This window comes from Larimichthys crocea, chromosome XXIII (genome assembly GCF_000972845.2).
Source record: "Larimichthys crocea isolate SSNF chromosome XXIII, L_crocea_2.0, whole genome shotgun sequence".
Taxonomy (NCBI): Eukaryota; Metazoa; Chordata; class Actinopteri; family Sciaenidae; genus Larimichthys; species Larimichthys crocea.
This window is the reverse complement of record NC_040033.1, coordinates 17,653,501-17,667,489: the sequence shown is the minus strand read 5'-3', so window position 1 is coordinate 17,667,489 and position 13,989 is coordinate 17,653,501. Positions and strand designations below refer to the sequence as shown.

Below are 13,989 nucleotides of genomic sequence, written 5' to 3'. Positions count from 1 at the left end.
TCTCCCTTGGTGCCCCAGTTCACTCCAGTGCACACGCTCCCTTTCTCCTTCCACCCTCACCCAATCCAGCCCCCACCAACCCCCCCCCCCCTCCCGCCCCCCCCCACTCCCAGCCCTGCCTTCCATTTTCGCAGCCTTCACTCGCTTGTCTCCTTCATGCCACTGTACTTTCCCTAAAGTATGATGCATTTCCCTCAGTCCTCAGTCTTGTTAAAAACACATTAACCCCCCCCCCCCCACACACACACACACACACACATTATTTCAGTTAAGAAACATTAATGCAAACACACACACACACCTTACAGCAATGTACAGAAGACGGATGTGGATGTACAGTACAAAAACACATGCAGACACACTGAAAAATGTCAATCTCCGAGTCAAATGAACCCATTAAAACATGAATACTACTACAGACTATAATAAATGACTCAGATTGTATATTTTCTTTGCATGCAACACAGTCACACACACACAAACACGCAAAAACACATCAAGAGATGGAGATGGAGGAGGTCATCCAGTCACAGAGCAGATAAACAACACCTCATTAGGCATGTTGAAGGGAGTCTTGCAGGCCGGGCTGAGACGTCATTGTCTGCTAGCATGCTAAAGGAGCCCTGGGTGATCTTCTAACATCTAAACAAACCTGATAGGATCAGAAAGTAATGATGACACGTTGATCACATGAGTAATCACATACAATGGTTTGGGGGGATAATGCACTGCCCTGGATCCCGCTGGATGCAGACATGGACATAGTGATACACGCATGTAACAGACATCCTTGAAATAACAATGATGTCAAGCTGCCTAGGGCTTGTTTTTGTCCTATGCATACATGCATGTATGCACATTGCTATCCATTCATAAGATTATAAGCTATTCATTAGTGGATGGTACGGGACTGTATACCAGGTAGTCTGCCATCCTATAGGCAGTACAGTATGAATCCAGGGAGCCTGGGCTCTGCACTGCAGTTTCTTTGCTTTGGGCTTTAGGCAGTCAATTTTCTTTCCATCACGCGCTCACAAACGTTCAGTCATTCTTGCACTCACGGTATTTATCTCACAGTCTCTCCCTCTATCTTCTCTCTCTCTCTCTCTCTCTCTCCCTGTATTAGGCCATCCTCCTTTCCCCTGGCTCTGATGTTAATGCACTCCCAATCAGGCTGTCCATTAAGCAGACGTGCACTACACGTTCATCAGGCCGTCCAAAGGCCTGCATGCAAATGAGCTCAAATTGCAGCGCGCTGCAAACTCCTTGAAATCTCCTTAGAGGGAGAACGTGAGCGCAAGACATGTGTGAGAATTGCAGGAAAAAGCGAGAGCCTGCCTGTCCACTTTATGCTAATGAAAACAACGAAGACAAGCATTATAAAGAATTAACCCAACCAGCATGCCTTTTTGATGTTTTGATGCAATGGTGAGGCACGATGTGAAACTTGCTCATGTAAATTCTATGCGTGATTCGTGAGGCTGAAAGTGTTGAGCTGCTGCTAGTCAAAGCCTTTTGTCATGCACAGTAAAACTTTTGAAATCACTGTCAAAACTTCTGCTGAAAAAAGTGAGACGCTCAACAGATCCTTCGCTTTGTTTCCCTCTCCTCCTTTTTGACCGCTAGGCATTTCACATCACTCCATTTTGTTCTTCACAAAAAAAAAGTTTGTTATTGTATCCAGAGGGACGCGTTCATTCTCACCTCAGTTCCTTGCCACCTCCAACTTTATAAACGTCTTAGGTGGATTGTGAGAGAACCAGGAGAGAATAGAAAGGGACAGTGCAGACGTGTGGGTGTGAGAGCTGTCACAGTTATAAGTAGAACATTGTTTGATGTATCAACAAGGAGAAGCAAAAAGAAGGATAGACAAAGCTGGAGAGGCATCCTGGTTCAGGGGCTGCCTCTTTGCATTCAGGAGGCACGGGGCCTGGCGTTAAATGCATGGAGTGGAGGGGGGGGTGTCAGCGTGCCTACCGCATGCCAACTCTTAAGTGGCGGTGGCACTCAAAGATAATGAAGAACGATGATGAGGCCGTGGAGGGCATGCCGAGGGCCTGCATGCACAGTTAAAATCACCCGGCAGCCACCTATTGGGCTGAGCACACAGCCACTCAAAAAGATTCGCCAACGGCGCCAATTGCATGTCATTGCAGTGTCAAACCTGTGGCTAAAATATCCACTTTCATCTCTAATGTAGCACACTGCTCTCTGTGTGTACAGAGTACGGTACACAGCGTACAGTACTGCGTGAACACATATGTGCTCACGCATAGTGTTCGACAGAAAGCGAGCCTGCGCGAGTCATTATGCATTTACACCACAGGATGCAAAGACAGTTGAGTAAAAAAAAAAAAAAAAAAAAGCCACAAGAGTGAAAATAATGGAAGATAAGCGAGCTCCCCGCATTCCTCAATCATGACCTCGAAACACACTTGTCGTCTTTATTGTTCATTACCGAGCCGTGCGCCGCGATACGCTAACTAATCCCATTAAACTAATCCACATGAAAACAACTTACGGCACGATAACGGGCCGCACCGCCTCCACCGTTAATTTATGCCATATTCAAATGTGCATGGAATTGAAATAATTAATGTGACTCCCCCACTAATTTTCCTTGTGGCGGACATACTGAATGGATACGTAGGATGTTTATTTTCATCCACAGGCTCTGTACATTTCCTCTACTATTGTTTATGTACACAGTGTATGGTCCATACTCAGGGTAACAAACTTATGTTTTTGCACATTACTCCTCAGAGGCAGTGAAATCTATTTCCAGGCTAGAACACATACCTAACAACTCTAAAAATTGCCAACGGAGGTGTCTGGTTCGAATTTGTCTCCAACTTCCCGGGGTATATGAGGTGATAACACAATGTATAAGTCCTAAAGCAGGTGAGAGTACAGCTAAGTGAAATCAATGACGTTAAATCTTTTGCTTGTGAACAGTTCTTTTTTTAAATCTAATGTATGCAGTGAGCAAAATCATGCATCCTCTCATGGTCTCTCAACATATACTACATGATGAGACAGCCACAGGTAACAGTTCCAACCTGCAGTCAATTTTATCATCTCTAAAGGTCTTTTATCCACAGAACCAAATCACAGCTCACACATTAGCACACGTATGGGCCCAGAACATTGTCCGCTGGTTAACAAATGCGGAGCGTGTTTGGATAGGAGGAGTGCGCACATGGGATTATGAATAAAACATGTTGCCCTTATTAAAAATAATCTGGCTCAAAAGTGCCAGAGGCCCTTGAGGTCGATAACCGCCCCCCCTCCATCTCACACGGTTCAAGGAGAGGGGTCCCTGATTAGCACTGGCAACATCCAGAGAATGCATTCAAATTCTGTATGATCCGGCGGTGAACGTGTTGAGTGGAATTAAATAAAGCAGATAGCGATTGGTGCTTGGGGCAACACAGGAGGGAGGCTGTTTAGGATTTGGAGCTGAGCGCTGCACCATTCCTACCTGAACATCTCGCCCAGGCCTTTCAGCACGCCTTTCTTGGCTTTGTTCTTGTCCTTGTCTTTCTCCCTCTCTTTATCCCTTTCGGGTTTCTTCTTTTCATTCCCCTTGTCCCGATCTCTCTGTCTGTCATCTTTGGAGAGGTTGCCATTCATCCCGGGGCCCACAATGAGGTCTCCGCTGGTGGACATCGACTCACGACCTGACCTGGAACTTCCCTCTGTGTCCTCGTCCACTGGAGTGAAGAGATAAAGTGGAAGCAGAGGCTGTTAAATATAGATATTGAGAGGCAGAGAGAACAGCACGCTCTCACAAACACAGGGAGAGAAAGCAAAACAAAATGTACGCCAATAAAAGGCAGACAAACTTTAACTTCCACTTGACTCCCCGTAGATGACGGAAGGCACAACTGAAAACAACACACAACAAAACCTTTTTTTTTTCTTTTTTTTTATCGGTTACAAAGCCTCACTTCTCTCCTCTGGTAACATCACATGAACCATTAAAAGAAAAAACTGTGTCCCAAAAGGTATGGCAGCTTTAAACAAAACACACTGAATTCATCCGCCTCATTAGAGCAGAATATATTTACATTTTACGCCCTTTGAGAATAACATTCTGTTGAACATATTTTCACTTAGCTGAAAGCCTGAAGATATTTCAAATGTGTACATTTCACACAGTTCACCAGAGAACCATCTTTTTTTTTTTTTTCACTTTTCTGCTACATTTCACATAAAAATGATGTGACCAAGAGGTGGAAACTGTGATGACAGTCGTATGAATCTGGTTCTTAATTTAAGTCTGAACTAATTTCAACCCAGACCTCAAATTGAAACCAAACTCCTTAGGTGATGTAGGGTTGATTAAACTCAAAGTTTCCATCACATCTAATCAGAACTGATGTGCAAAATGTAATTAATCTGTCAGTAATTATACATTTAAATAATCTTGAAAAAGGCTCCCAGGGATCTTAATTGCAAATGTGGTGCGCTTCACAATCGGCATAGCTCCTGTCTGTGCTCTATCCGTGGCTGGGAGGTAGCGTGAGGTAGATGTCCTTCAGATTACAACTTATTACAGTTTTGCGTGTCGTCGTTAAGTTCAGCCTTTGATGGAGGAGCGCTTATCGTGAAGTAAAAAAAAGGGAGGGGAGACCATGATGGATTTGTGGCATACGGGATGAGACAGACTACGAAAGGGTGGAGCGGCTGGATTCACGTTTCAAGGAACGGTGGGGTTTGTTTTCTCTTTTGATCTGCGGAGCTATCAGCTATTTCTTTCAGCTGCCATCTCGGAGGAAATTACTGAAATGGAATCTCAACACGAGGCACTGTATGGCAGGAATAGAGAGCGAAGCGGCAGCTTAAACCTGCTCAATTACGCAATTCATTGCAGCACGCAGCCCCTCCCTTCCCTGTTCTCCACCTCCACAAATTTGGAAGCAAGTTCTGGATGGGTATCAGTTTTATCAGTCAATCTGCTGCCTGCTTATCATCCACTTAAGAGCAATGGCAGTGAATAGCAGCTCTGAGCTGTATCTGGCTATTTAAATGACTGAGATTAGCAGGAGTGCTAATGTTGCTACTGCTTAATGATGCCAAGCTGCAGATAACATACTACACATTGTAATCCAGAGCCTCCCAGAGGGCAGTGGCCATGCGTGCTTTGTGGGCCATGTATTCCCACAAGGGCCTCATTTTTAACTTAATGCAATTTTTGAAATCTTGCCTTTTAATTTGAGCCTTTCAAACAAAGCAAGACAGAAAAACAAGCTATCTCCAATCAGAAACCAGACAAAAGCCTGTAACACCAGACATAACAAGGTGAGCCCATCCACAGCAATTTAATGGAATTGAAAAGAAACAGACTTGGCTGACAATCACAAATGACAGCATAAGCATTGATAAAAGTGCTGGGAGACGACACGATAATTTGCAGGGACAGACAACCACAGGAAACATTTTGTCACTTTAGTGAAACTCTACCGTTAAACTTTCCTACTTTAATAATCAAGGGCATTTAAGCTGCCCTGTCAGTGAAGGTTATGACAGACAAGTAAAATTGCCAGTCTTATTCCGACGCAGAAAAAAGGGATTTTTGCTCAGAAGAGCAGATTTTTCTTTTTTTTTCTTTTATTTCCTCAAACGACGCAACACAAAGTAGCACAAGGGGAAGTGCATTTTGCCCAGCAGGATATCTTGTGGGGACACATTTTCTTTGGGTGATGCCACATTCTTATTTTATGTAAATAAAAGTCTGGGAGCAGAGGAAGGCAGCAGCTTATCTGTCAACTTTGACTATTAACCTCAGTGACGAGCACGGACTGGCTGCTTTTATCTAAATTGAAAAACAGAGTTATTTGAATATCATGGGGGAGAATGCAATATACCGCGGCAGGGGAAATCGGTTGCTTTCCCCATTTTTCTTCGCAGAGATAAGACTGTATTTAGTGGCTTGCCGACAGAGCTTATGAGAACAAAGCGTTTCAGGCAAATAATTCCCTCTTTTTCAAATGTCTCCCAGCTCTTTAATGGTGAATGGAAATTTATATCTGGTGATTACTCTTGTGGTGTTGCAGGGTTATTACCTGTCGGAAAGCGTACGACGGCTGTCTCTCTACATCCAGCGCATGTCTTCTTGTCATCAAACACCATGTATGGGTGGATATATTCACTCAAACAGAAGGTAGCATGTCTGCTTTTTCAAATGTTGCCTTCATATTCAGAATAAAGTAATATATTTGTGGTTTTTAGTCCCCTTCTGGTATGCAGGAAAACAAATGTGTGGAAACCTGGCAAAGTTATCTGTCATTACGTGCCAAAACCAACTGGCACAGACCAAAGCAAAGAGTATTTCATTTAGTAAATGCAATTGCACATACATATTACGTGAAAAATGATTACAATGGGGCCCTGATGTATGCGGGTAAACAGTAGGAATTTTTCCTCCTGTGCATTCTGTTGGAAAACGGCAATGCACTTTAAGAGTCTTTAAGCTCCTGGGAAAGCATGTTGCCACAGTCTCTAACAATTCCACTCAACATGAACTGTGTGAATATTAATGAGAGTGTAACCTAGACGCTTATTGCAGATGTGCTTTGTGACACACATGTCTTTCTAGCAAGTGGGGGATGCCTAACCTAGTTTACTTGGGGTGAATCCTGCCATGCTGAACAGGCTCTGGGGAAGTATTGAGTTGTCCTATATTACACTGACTGCATTTCTTTGTAATAATCTTCTATAGTCTTCTATTTTACATATGATGACACACTTTTGGGCATATTATTCTGGAACAATCCTCTGAACAAACATTCAAACGCACTAAAGACTTACATGTCTCCATGCTGTTCTCTTCTTCTGCCGTTGTGACACCAGGTTTCTCGTATGATTTGTCAATTGCAGCCCGGAAGCTCTCATTGCAGCCACGGCCCCTGGCGATCCGTGATCGTGGTCTGTTCACGTTGATCTCACCGTTCAGCGTTGCCTCGGCAACAGCTGTCTGGAGGCTCTCAAGGGAACTGGACTTTTTCAGGCCTAGGGAGGGTCCGACCTCTTGTTCTGCCGAACCTATGGAAAGAGGAAATATCGTCACTGAGGCCAGAGAACTAATGGCGTGTGACTCTAACTCCCCCACAAAGACGACCTTAAAAGCTATCATCACAGAGCTCATTGTGTGTCAATGAATCATTCACGTTTTGCTAGTGTTGTATAGGATGATGTTATGTGCCGTACTTGGCAAGCAAAGAGAAGGTGTGAGTCTGGCAATTAGCATGAAAAACAAATGATGCCATTGCCTGGCCAATGAAGTGTGTGAAATGAGAACAGAGTATTATATCTTCACAGAGACATTTTCCTTTTGGGAATTATAATTCAACCTTTGTCCTTGTGTCTGCAGAGTTGAATTATGTGGCTGAAACATAATGCATATAAATGGGCTACTATCAAAAACAGCAATGTACCAGAGTACCCGTGTGATTATGGTGTTCAACTAAAATATAATACATTCTCAAAATGTTTAGATAGACTGTAAAACTATTTCCATAGGTGGTCCCCTCTCGGCTTTCTCTCCTACTCAGTTTCTCTGACAGCAGAGAAGGGAGGAGCAGGGGAGGCATACAGACTAAACAAATTCCAAATGTCAATTCATTTCCAACACCATTTTTTTTTGTATTCACAGGCCCATCCACAACATCTCACAGCTGTGATCTTTTGCAATACTTCGAAGACCTTCACATGAGTAGATACATGAGTAGTCATGTTGATTAACATGGTGGGCAAAAACCACCGAACATTTGTCGACCACCTGCAGCACAAAGCTAATGCATGAAACCTTTGCAATACATATGCCACAGGCAACATACAATACACTTTAGTATGAGCATGGCAGTAAAGTTATACGACACAAGACCAGTGCCGCCCACTTTATTTGCTTCATTGATAAATGTTGCACAAAGCATAACCATTATGCAAAGTAAATACAATTAACATGTAAATTGTGCACATGATGAAAATGGAGGGCTGTTATGACTTGAAACCTTTTTTGCAAAGTGGCTAATTAGAGTAGCTCATATATGTCATACTTGTTAGATTAAGTATCTCCTTAAAAGGACATGAATAGCTCTGATAGACAGGCTGTGTCGAGAGCAAAGTGAATTTTGAGCAATCAACCTCTTCAACACTGGAACTGGGCCCCGGACAGCTGTAATTATTTTCCCAATGCTGGCCAGGGGTTTGTTTAGGGTATGTAAGTGGAGCGTGACTCAGGTATTGGTATTTCATTTTGTCCAGGAGCGTCCGTCAGTTCCCCGGAGCTCTTACCTTACCCGTCAGTTGGTAAACAAGCAGCCTGGTTGATTTTCTGTCCCCTTTATTCTGCCTCGATTCAGCGTGCAGCAAGGTGCTGTCAAACTTAACAAGATGGATTTCTGAATATGTGCAAGTAAAGCCTTGTTAGATGTAAACTTCTGCAGAGGAAACTATCGGTAATAATGGATAAACTGTTGATTCAATTACTTTAGCAGCCTCACTGACTCTCTGTGGGTAAAACACATGTCGATGGAGCCTGGACAGAGCTGCATTGTGTCCTTACGACTCCCTGTAGACCATATAGACCCTCCACATGTACCGAGTGTGTGCTGCTGTTTCCTCTGTGGCTTCATGTGGTGTGAATAAATGTTGCCTGCAGCTCTTCCTGTTGGTTTTCAATAGCACATGTTGTTATAAGGTCCAGAACACACACATGCAAACACTGGATGTATATGTTTGTATGTGTATGCCCCACACAGGGACTCCCCAAAAGGTACAATAACAAACACTCATGCCATACATACACCCATGCACACACCTCTATGTCACATACCATCAACAAGATCCTCGACATGTTTAAAGTGGCCTAAATGAGGCATGAGCCACTGCTGCTGGGTGATCACAGTGAAACTTTAGATGTAAGGTTGCACAGCCCAACACAGATCAGGCAAAAAAATAATAAACCCCCATCACTGAAGGAAAACTATTTGTGTGTGTGAGAGATGGAGGCAGGAAGAGAGGAAACATAGAGTGATGTGAATACACAGAGGTTATGCAAAAACAGGGAGAGTTAAGAGCTTAAGGAAAAAGAGGGTTAACTGGCAACACTGTGCAGAAATGCCCATATGCTGCTACTGTTATCATAATTTTACCACTGGCAGCTTGTCTCTTGTGTTTGTTCTTCTCTTCTTAATCCCTTGACCAAGCAAACCTGCAGCAGCTCGCTGGTGATTAGCCAGCTATCTGAGTTTCACAGTTCCAACACAAACCATCTGGACAGTTACTTGAATAGGACAAATGAAAGAAGAAACAGCACCGCTGATTGATCTCTTATCTCAATTTTAAAGAAACTGTTTTTATGTTACTTTTAGGATCATTAGGGTCACAAGGGCATCGCTCTTTCTGCTGCGTTTGCTACCAATGCACCCTTACTGTGAGTGTGAGTGCTTCTCTATCATCCGTGGAGGCTATAGATCTGGTGTCACAGAAGTCAGATAGGCTAAAAGGTCAGATGTTAGCCTGTGGTGTTTGATTTCCAGAGTGGTGAACGCACTGTTATGTCATCAACGCACCATTTTACCTCCCTGTTCGTCAATGTTAATACAAGTGCCCAGTCCCAGGAGAATCTGGACTCAATCCTGAAAGTACCATTCCAAATAAGTGAACACCAATCCTATAATGCTGTATCCCATTTAATGGGAAGAGCTCATATGTGCGCCTTCAGGCTGCATTGGACAGTAAAACAAAACTTTACTGTGTGCTACAAATGTCTAGGGGGTGAAAAGCTCTCTGGTTGCTGGAACAGAAGATTCATTTTACTGCTCAGTTCTTCAGAAGAGGTAGGCCATTTCTGATTGCTATGACAAATTTCAATGCCAGGAAAAATTGAACAACCTTCCAAGACCAACAGAATGCATGTAAAAGAAACGTAATGCATTTGTTCAGAAGGAGTAATCTCATAATGGAAAGGACAAGAGAGGACAATCTAAAGAAAAAAATATATTATAAAGAAACAGATCCAGCGTAGCAGGAAAATGCTGTAATTTTTTATACTTTAAGGATAAAACTCAGTCAACCCAGATCAAATGCCATGTAAATTTGCCTTTTTTTAAGCTTGTGCGTTAAGCCAGCCGACACGCAGAAGCCAGGGTACATGTTTGACACAATGGGATTGCAAGTTAGAGCCGCGCAGGATGCAACAGTTCAAGGGAACATAAATGACATCTGCTGTACTTGGAAACAGGGAATAATCCTCCCTCTCAGTATTCTGCACCACGATCCCCTTTGCCATTGTTTCTAGTCAGCTTGGTGAAAGACTGAGAGAAGCAAAGAGACAAAGAGAATGGGAACGCGAGGCAAAGAGGGAGAGAGAGAGTTTGCCCATAGACCCCGGCTGCCTCGAACCTGCCTTTGTTTTCTTCAGAAGCAGCCTCTGCTCTCCTGGGAGAGTTTGACGGACAGCTCTCTGTATGCCAGTCTATTATGTGATTCCTATCACACAACAGAAGCCTCAGTGCTCTGCTCCTCATCTCCCTCTTATTCAGAGGGATGAAAATACATATTCCCCCATTGCATACAGACATGAGTTTGTCACTCCCCACACGTCTGGAGGAGAAATGAAAATCATCAAAATAAAACACACAAAAAGAAAGACAATCAAACCAATAGGGAGAAAGTGCACCTGGAATTTTATCATGGCCAAAGACAAAAAATGGACAACGCACTGTGTTCCTCAGCCAGATTAAGGGCAAGGACAGTTAATTGGAGAAGATCCATTGCCATTAAACGTTAAAGGGAGGTATGGCAAACTCCATGAATAAATCAGCAGCAGTTATTACAGGAACAGGAGCCAATAGTATAATTAGAGCAGCTAAAACTATGCTCCCCAGCCATTATTCACAACGGGCCCTTGCATGTAAAGATCTGTGTACAGACAGGGGCTCCATTACACATAATTTATTCAGAGAGCCAGGGCTTTAAGCAGGGCGGTAAAAGGGTAATTATGTTAAAAATAGCCTCCATGGTGGTCGAGGGAAGGCCATGTCCAGGTATCCCGGTGGAAGTGAGGCGTCCCTGGGTCGGCCGGGCTCCTATGTCTCTGCCAGTTGTCGACCATTAGCCCGACAGAGGACGTCCTCCGTATGCTGAACATGTGTCACAAAGGAATCATCATTACCCAGACTGGTTAATATCTCAATCAGGGATGCTGTATAATGTCCCGTGATTGTGTGGTTTATCAACCCTCTAAAATTATATTTTTATACCTGTTTATTTCTCTCCAAGACAGCCTGCACCCACAACTAGCAACGCTATTAATATGCAGAGGCTGGCAACTCCCATGCCAAGGCTGGCAACCCACTGGATCAGCAACTGACTTGGCTGGAATAGAAACTCACAATTACAGTGAGCTTGAAGTGCAGGCCTCTCATTTACCACAGCTGGCCTATCAGTGACTGGGCTCCACTCATTTCTTAATATTTGACTTTTCCTGACTCTTACAATATGTTCTTAAGATATACAAAGAAATATTATATTTCTGCAGAAATACAGTGTGACATGCTTGATATGGTATGGCATCATATACCATGTGATTTTCTTCTTCAATTATGCCCAAACACAATGGGCAGAAGGCATGTTAGTTTCAAATTAGTGCTCTCAGAAATCACTCAGAATTATCCCCTTGTGACCCAGTCATCAGCTCATTCTGTTAATTTAATGGAGTGAATGCACTCTAACGTGCCCCAACCAGAGCTCAAAACAGCCTGAATATGATGGATCAATTGCAGCAAGCTGAAGAGGCCAACTGGCAATGAATGTCTCTCTATTGCAAATGCCACTCCATCGCCTCGTTCTCTCCAGCTCTCCACAACTCCTGGAGTAATAAGTGTTTTCTTCAGTCATTTGCACTGTAGAACGCGCACAATGGCACAGGTTCCCACATTAGTTGCCAAGTCTGTATTCACCACCACGCAACTCGCTCTCAGCAATATGAAAACCCTCTTTTGATTATGCTGCAATTACCTCAAACAACTATCTCCTCTATATGCATCTAAAGGTGCCAAGATCACACAGCCAGTAATGGGTGGTTATGGAGAAAGTGTAGGACTGATTTTCCAACCTCTATTATTGACCCATGGATCCAGCCCGAACAATCATGATGGTCCATTGTAATAAATAGGGCAGTGTATTGAGCTGGTTCAGGCATGGCTGCTTACCTCTATTGGTTCTTATACAGTTAATCTAATTTTCTACTGTTAAAGAGTATAAACAAGTGTGAGTGGTTAGTGCCTCCTGCACCATGTTATTGAGCACATGCAAAGCAGAAAGAGAGCAAAAAGAATTGCAGGGTAGATACTGAATAGTTTTAGAAAAGTGATGTAAGTAGAATAGATATTACACTCTGTGCAAGGGCCTGTCAATCATCAGGCTTGCAAGGCAAAGTGGTTGGAATGCGCTAATGTATTACTGCCAGCCGTGGCACCTCACGTCTCTTTCTTACCTTTTCTTTCTTCACTCAATCTCGTTCCCCATCTAAATGGGATTGAACCGTGGGGTGTCTGACCAGTTTAGCATATTTCAACAATGATGGACTTCAAAGTCATGAAATTCATCTGCTGATGTGATTTGGGAGCACCTGGAACACGATTAAAAGGGGCGACAAAAATACATAGTGACAGAATAAAATGAGAGTCTGTAGGGGATAGCATTGTTGAGCATGTTAACCGTTTAGTCAGGGTAGCTTTGAAAGCACAGAGCAGCTTTATTAATGTGTTAATGGAAAGTAAAGAGGTATGCTTACACCTAACTTCTGAAGACAAACTTCAGTGTCCAACAGCGTGCCAATGACAAGGCTTAGGAATAAATGCTGGCACTGTGTTCTTTGGCTCATTTAATTCTCAACTCTATTATAAATTACCCATAGGCCATTTTTCATTGTGTGGCTTTGATGTAATAATTTCATTAAAATAATCAACATACTATAGCAGTGTGTGCCTTTGAGATAAATGGAACTTGTGTGACATTAGATACGTAGCAAATCACAATTTGTTGCTTTCATTTTGAACACAGACTCTTGAGCTTGCGTTCCATGTATTGACTGAAACATTTCTCCTCTGGGAACTCATGTCAGTTACAAGAGTTATTATATGAAAGGAACATGTAAGTTATTTCCCTGCACCATTTGAACACTGCAATATTCTCACTGATGGATTATGATTTCGTATTGGCAAGGATTGCTGTCAGATGGATATTTCACAAACTCAATTGGGCTGTGCAAGTCGTGACAGGGAATTGTGATTTTGTATTACATCTAATAACAAACGCTAATCTCAAGAATTAAGAAATAATAGAGCAGTAACTGAGATTTGTAAAACATCAATAACTGGCTAATAACGAGAGTGAGGCATCAGAACCAGAAGTAATCAAATTCACAAATAAATGCTGATGCCACTTTGGAACAATGAAGAAGCTTTTTTGATTAAACTCGTTGATAAAATGTGCATTTGCAATTATGAGAACACCATCAAGGAGCTATCTCAGCACCCCGTCCATTCTACTCACTTCCTGTTCTCACTTATATCCAATTATATTTTTATTCGACATTAAGGACATAATGGAAAAGATCTTTATGCTCAACTAATTGCTCAGTGAAACCTATCCAATAGCTATGATCTTTCTCCTAAGCAGCACTTTTCACTAAAAGTTTGTCTTCCCTGGTTTACTTTGTAGAAAAGTTTTGAGGGTGGACAAAGGGGGAAGGTAGACCCCACAGAGCTAAGTGCAGTGGTTCAAACTTACACTTGTCTGTGGGAGAGTCAAAGATTTCTACAGGTCTCTTCTAAGCTCTATGTGGAATAGAGTTTGCTGTTATCTGTTATGATTAGCCAGTGATCCGAGAGAAGACAGCGTCTGCTTCAGCCTCAGCGGGAGAGGCTCTGAACTCACACCATCTTCCCTTCCCTAGGTACAGTGTGTTGTGTGTGT

General features: G+C 42.9%; 1 protein-coding gene across 2 annotated transcripts in view; it reads right to left on the bottom strand.

Moving 5' to 3' along the window:
• The window catches only part of LOC104922457 (partitioning defective 3 homolog), a 327,327-nt gene that overhangs the window by 95,744 nt on the left and 217,594 nt on the right, over positions 1-13,989 (bottom strand). For both annotated transcript variants that reach the window (XM_027274131.1, XM_027274132.1), the window contains exons 18-19: positions 6,814-7,047; positions 3,482-3,713 (exon numbers count right to left, since the gene is read on the bottom strand). In XM_027274131.1, the coding sequence (XP_027129932.1) occupies positions 3,482-3,713; positions 6,814-7,047 (466 nt within the window). The remainder of the gene's footprint in view (positions 1-3,481; positions 3,714-6,813; positions 7,048-13,989) is intronic.